The sequence below is a fragment of the Mus caroli genome, chromosome 7 (genome assembly GCF_900094665.2).
Source record: "Mus caroli chromosome 7, CAROLI_EIJ_v1.1, whole genome shotgun sequence".
Taxonomy (NCBI): Eukaryota; Metazoa; Chordata; class Mammalia; order Rodentia; family Muridae; genus Mus; species Mus caroli.
This window is the reverse complement of record NC_034576.1, coordinates 130,201,372-130,207,821: the sequence shown is the minus strand read 5'-3', so window position 1 is coordinate 130,207,821 and position 6,450 is coordinate 130,201,372. Positions and strand designations below refer to the sequence as shown.

General features: G+C 48.1%; 1 protein-coding gene across 1 annotated transcript in view; it reads right to left on the bottom strand.

Moving 5' to 3' along the window:
* Positions 1-5,796, bottom strand: part of LOC110297916 (integrin alpha-D) — a 29,624-nt gene extending 23,828 nt beyond the window's left edge. The window contains exons 1-5 of the mRNA XM_021167020.2: positions 5,745-5,796; positions 4,029-4,134; positions 1,897-2,000; positions 1,712-1,782; positions 1,464-1,578 (exon numbers count right to left, since the gene is read on the bottom strand). Of these exons, the coding sequence (XP_021022679.1) occupies positions 1,464-1,578; positions 1,712-1,782; positions 1,897-2,000; positions 4,029-4,134; positions 5,745-5,796 (448 nt within the window). The remainder of the gene's footprint in view (positions 1-1,463; positions 1,579-1,711; positions 1,783-1,896; positions 2,001-4,028; positions 4,135-5,744) is intronic.
* Positions 5,797-6,450: the final 654 nt, after the last annotated feature.

Below are 6,450 nucleotides of genomic sequence, written 5' to 3'. Positions count from 1 at the left end.
CTTTCTTTCTTTCTTTCTTTCTTTCTTTCTTTCTTTCTTTCTTTCTTTCTTTCTTTCTTTCTTCACTTTACATCCTGATCAAAGCCCTCACCTCCCTCCTCTCCTCCCAATGCCACCATCACAAATCTCTCTCCTCGCATTACCCTTCCCCATCACCTCCTAGATGGGGAAGCCTCCCTTGGGTACCATCCATCTCTGGGATATCAAGTTGCAGCAGGACTAAATGTATCCTCTCCATCAGCAAGTGCCTGAATAGAGCTGGTTATCTCGCAAAGCAATAAACCAACCAGGTGGAGGTTGACTGAGCTCTGTGGCCTCATCTATCAGTGGGGCCCCTCTGATGGTGGTTTTCTCACCAGTTAAAGCTACCCACCAGCCATCGGCCTTATAGAGAGGCAACCAGAGGAGGACCCCACCCCCCACTGCCAGCACCCAGCACTTCCTGGTCCCAGATGGTAGACAGTTCTTTCCAACTCTACCAAACCCGCCTCTCTTGTACCTAGCTTATGCTCCTATGTTCTTGGCAGCCAACTTTGTGACATCCAGGGACATCTATGAAGAGACAATGACCTCTGTGGGCTGGTGTCATTGCTGCTGCTGCTGCTGCTGCTGCTCTAACATGGATGAGATGTTGACTGTTGGTGGCATCATGGCCTCTGCAGTATAAAGCATTGCTCTCACAGAGCATCCTGTATGGCCCCTGGTTTCTATTCATAGGTTAGAGATGAGGCACTTTATCTGTACCCTCCCCTCAATGCAAATCCAGTTGTGTGACAGAATATTACTAATCAGGGTCATCACATGCTATGTGCCAGGCAGAGATCCAATCATTTTGTGTACCTTAAACCCTTTCATCTTTATAGCTACATGAACACTCACCCTATTTTATTAATGAGTAAGCTAAAGCCCAAAGAAAGGTGTTATCACCTGGGTACATGAAAAAGCTTGAACCTAGATACATCACCATTATGCAGACTGACTCTCAATGAGACAACACCAAGGCCCCATTTTTTTCCATGGACAATGTTGGCACACCCACAACTGTGCATCACACTTTCTGCAGCTCTGTCATCCCCACCCCCACCCCACATAGAGAGAGAGTTTGGAGAGTCTTGGCGACTTAGTCAGGAGCCACCCACACTGTCTTCCTCATGGATTTCCCTTCCTTAAGATAGGTTTTTGCCAAAAGAGGAAATCCGAGGAGTGTCTGGACAACTGTAGCAACTGTGAGACCTTCACACCCTGCTTGGCCAGCACGCAAGCTCTCTTCTGATCCAGTCACAGCCAACTGGGAGTCCCTGTCCTCTTTGCTAACCAGAATGTGCTCCCACCCATCTTTTAGGCTTGCCAAGGCTTCTTTTAAGCCACAGGCAGCCCTCCAGAAGGGAGCAGGAGAAGGCCTAATTCTCTAACCACAGGAAGCCAGCTCTGCTCCCCAGAAGCCTCTTCTTCAACAAACCCACCTGGCATGGTAGCAGGGACTGCCTGGATGAACTGCAAGCTGGAGCCCAGAAGGAGGCAGGAACCTTTTGCATACATATTCTTTGCACAAGCTCTCTGTGCAGTTGGACCACAAGCCTGAAAACAGGGGCCATCTCTGTGAGCATTGCTTCCAGGCCATAGTCTTCCTCCCCAACTCCCATTCCTAATCCCAGCCTCCTCCAGTCCCTGCCATGCCTCTCACGACCTTTCTGTGACCCAGAGAACTCACCAGCAACTGGGAGTTATTGGTGTCAGCCACCAGAGACAGGCCCAGGGACATGTTCACTGCCTCTAGGGGAACTGAGAAGGCAGGTACACATAGTTACACTCAGCCACACAACTTCATGGAGGGGGATAGTCTTAGCTGGAATCCACTAAGAGGAACACATTAGGAGAGCCAGGATAATCACTCACTGTGCAGTAAGATGGGCTGGCACATGCCAGTGGCAGGCTCACAGTCATACAACTGTCCTGTTTGGTTGACTGCCACCACCTCCAGAGGGGCTCCCACCACGAGTCTAGAGGAACAATCACAATACACAGTCGGAGTAGGAACTGGGGCACACTTAGTACAAGGAATCGTCTTGCCATGAGGATGTAAGACTTTGTGGGGAAGGTCTGGGCTTCTCGAAGGGCTGTTTAGAAACCAGTCCTATGTTTTATCCACATGTGTGTAAGGGGTGCTCACTGGCATGGTTTTTATGTGCATGCACATATATATGTGCATTCTTTCATATGCACGAATGTGTAGATATGTGTGTATCTGAGTGAATAACTAGTTTGGATTTTCCCTCAAAAAAAAAATTGCACCAAAATGACATTTCCCATCACTTTATGACTCTAACTAACATTCTGAGCCACCTGTGAATTAGTCCCATTGAGTTAAATGGAACAACCTCCTGAGGTCATAAGCTTTGCAAGCAAAGTGATTATAACCAACTAGAAAAGATGTAAATATAATGTTAGTAATTTAAATTGGACAATTTAACACGATTATATGAGACTCTGTATCTAATTCTCATGATAGAAATGTAAATAGTTTACTTGTAAAACACCCCAAGGGTTTTTATTTTTTTTAAACTGGAAACATTTTATCACTACGAACAGTCTCCTGACCCAAATGAGAAAATTAATTAAATATTGGTGTCTTTTCATCGGCCAAGCAAGCCTTAAGTCAATAAGCTTCTAAAGGTCCTTCTCTCAACTTGACAGAATGTTACAATTCTGTGTGACATCCATAATTCAGGGGAGACAAGAGTTCCCTGAGGCAACCCTCCCGCGCCCCCCCCCCACCACACTGCCCCCAGGTGACTCCAGGGTTTGTGACCGGATGACACAAAGAGGAGCAAACGTGACTCTTCTTTGCTGACCTCTTGTTTCTATAGAAACTTGGTGTTTTTCCTGTTTCCATTGTGTTTTTTGTTTTTGTTTTTAAAGTCAGGACAAACACAGGTTTGTAGCAATCAGAAAATTACCAATTGAGCCTTAAAACAGACTTCTTTCTGGTGATAGATGTGAGGATAAAATGGCTACCTTTGGTGTTGGTGTCTAGCGGAGGTAGGGTGGGTCTGCTGGGACAGGACTCTTGTTAATCTAAACAGCAGCTGTGCCGGCAAGCAAGAAGCATGAGTGTAAAAGTATCTTTTAGTTGGATCCTTTAGATTCGTGCACTAGTGTTAGATTTTAAACAAACAAAAAAAAGCAAACCCTGGAATCTAGAGTCTGGGCCTGAAGCCTTTTCTCACCTCCCCGGACTGCCAGCTGGCCGAAGAGGCGACTGTGCGACTGTGCGTCCAGAACTCAGGGATCTCTGTGGCTCCCTGTTGACTCTGCTAGCACCTCTGTGGCAGGGCCTGGAATTCCCTGCCTGGGTTTGCTCCCCGCCTCCCTGGCCTCTCACACTTTGATTATACCTGTGTCACAAGTGACTTGAAATCCTTTGGTCCTCATTTCTAGGACCAAAGAACAGGAGTTCCCTGAGTCTCCTAGTCTCTTGGAGGTTTCTAAGCACCCCTCCCCCGATTCCTCAAGCTCTAAATACTTTTGGGGTAACTTCATCAACCTTAACCATGCCTGGCTCATGCCAGAAGAGGACAGCACAGTGGCCACCAGGCAGAAATGGAGGAGCTCTGCAGAGACGCTGGGAGCTAAGTGGCTTTGGTGGGCTAAGACCTCCAACTCCCAGCATTCCATTCTTTCCTTCCAAAACACAAATGTGGAGGTGAAAGCATAAGCAATGCTAGGAGCCTGAGACTAGAACACTAAACTGTGGGTGAATCAAGTGTGGGTGTGGTGTGGTTACACCAGACACACACAGAGATGCCCCCGTTAGAGGCAGGTTCAAAGGCTCCTGTTCAAGGCCAGGTCTTACCTCTACTTTGATGGCCTTTTCTGGGCCCATTAACAATAAATGAAGGTGTCAGGAACCCCCAAAAGAGACATAGAAGGACTTCTCTCTTACCCAAAGTGCATTTCTCCCAGCTATCACCAGCAGCTACCTGCCTACATGACCTGAAAGCTACAGGGAGTTGACAGGGCCTTCCTACCGAGATCTACCAAACTGCACCACAGTCTGTCCGAAGCTGGCTGCATCCTCTCTGAACACGACAGGCTTCTCCACATCCAGGTTAGACCCATGACAGGAAGCCAGGGCTGGGGAGTACAAGTAGGAAGGTTGGAAGCCATCAACATAGCCAAATCCCAGGGATCTCCTGGTCTCCTGATACTCCACCCCACTCCAGTTTTGGATGTCAGCTGCACAAGAGAACCACCCCATCTCCTCCCACTGCACCTCCACTGTGGTTCTAGGCTAGCCATTTGGGTGGTCCTCATCCTCCTCCCTCCCTCAAAATTAACCAAAACCCAGGCCAATGAGATGGCTCAGCTGCCACCAAGTCTGATGACCTGAATTCAACCCCAGGGATTGACCCCATAGTGGAAGGAGCGAGCTAACTCGGTAAGTTATCCTCTGACTCTCACCTGAATACCACATCCACACTCCTGAGCGCCCCCAACACGTGCACACACACAAACTAAATAAAGATGTAACACTTAAAAAAATAAACCAATAAAAGCACCCAACAGATGTGGTAGCTCATGCGTCTCATCTCAGCACTTGGGAGGCAGGCTCATGAAGGTATTGTAAATTTCATGGCCTGGTTGACCTAGGGTGTTTCCAGCCAGCCAGAGAGACACACAAAACCCTGTCTCAAAGAGACAAAACAATGAATAAACCCATCATAGATGGCAACAGTTCAGGGAAATGTCCCCTCCAAGCCATTTCAAAGGACGTTAGGATCTGAAATTAGACCATCTACTGTGTTAGCTCTGGAATGCCTCACTCCCTCTTCTGGGGCTGGAGACTGAGTTAGAGCTTTGGACATGCTAGGCTCTACACTCAGCTCCCCTCAACATGACAGCCACTTGCTAGTGCGTGCAGGATCTCAGCATGCTCTCCTGATCCTTAAGTCGCACTCCCCTTTCTGATGACTAAGCCCAGAGCCTCCGTGGGTCTCTACCTTTCAGAAAGTCTTTCTGCTCCCTCATATCCCTAAGCAGCCATCTTTCCTCCCTACCAGAATTCCCAATCGTCTCTGGATTCTGGAGTCTACTCCACGAAGTCAAGAACAAGAACACTCCAAAATGCTTATTTGTCTGAGAAGGTGCCAGAGAGACACATGAACCTGGAGTGCAGATGTTTGGAGAACTGGGACTCAATGCTCTTTCCTGCCTCTCCCCTTTTTAGCCAGACTGAACCCCTCATGGAAGGATGAAGTCAGCAGGCACCAGAAAGCAGAGAACCAACAGAGCTATTTCTAAGGGCGCATCCATGAGCAGGCCCAGTACCCAGACCTGACATCTCTAAAGAGAAGCCACAAATCTGAGCTTCTGTATGAATCTGATTTTTAAATGACACATGAAAGTGGTCCCAATACAAACTGCAAATTGTGGTCTACTCTCTTGATAGCAGTGAGACCTACCTACTGGAAGTCAAGACTTGAAGAACACCCAGGTCCTGGGAGGTGGGATCCAACCTTATCTCCTCCCTGGCTTCTGCATCCTTTCCTATATACCTCTGTATATGTGCCTCGGCCATTTGCTCTGCTCACAGACTGCTCATGAAGGCAAGTTACCTATCCTCCCTTTGATTCAGGCCCCTGCCTTGTCCTTGACTATTCCTCAGAGCTGTTGGAGATGCCCAACAGTGCCCAGTTAACCTGCCAGGCAGACCCACAGACCCCCTGCCCTGCTGTAAGGCTTACCCCAGCCACACAGGAGGATCACAACTCCACGGGCCATCGCTGAGCAGTGCATTGGGAAGTAGAGAGCTGTAGGGCCTGCACGGTGCTAAACCTCCTTGGGGGTAATTAAAATGATGACTCAGGACCTCAAGGGGTGGTAGGAGGGACTCAGTGGGGGAAAGGGCTTTGGTTAATAGAACAGATATGCAGGGCAGAGGCAAAAGACACCCCACGAAGAAGTGCCAAATGCTTTCCCTCTCGTTACCCACTAGAAGCTTGCTTCCTTCTCCTGGAAACTGTCCTCTTCCAGTTGCAGTTAGACAGGTGGGTAGTGGGATTTGGTACTAAAGGGGTGTAGATCTCTGGGGCCTCAGGGTTTTCACGTGAAGAGGTCTCTCTCTGCCCGTAGCACACCTTATGTTTTGTGTGCCTAGTTGACTATTTCAGTGTCAGATATAAGCAGTATAAAATTGTTTTCCTTCAGGTTGTTTGTTTTGTTTTGCCCTGCTGGAGACTGACCCCAGGCCCTCGTGAGTCTGAGACAAGTATGTCCTAACGTAGGATACATCCGCCCCTACGACCACTTCCCTTTTTATTTTTATTTATTTTTTTTTATTTTTTTATTTTTTGGTTTTTCGAGACAGGGTTTCTCTGTATAGCCCTGGCTGTCCTGGAACTCACTCTGTAGACCAGGCTGGCCTCAAACTCAGAAATCTACCTGCCTCTG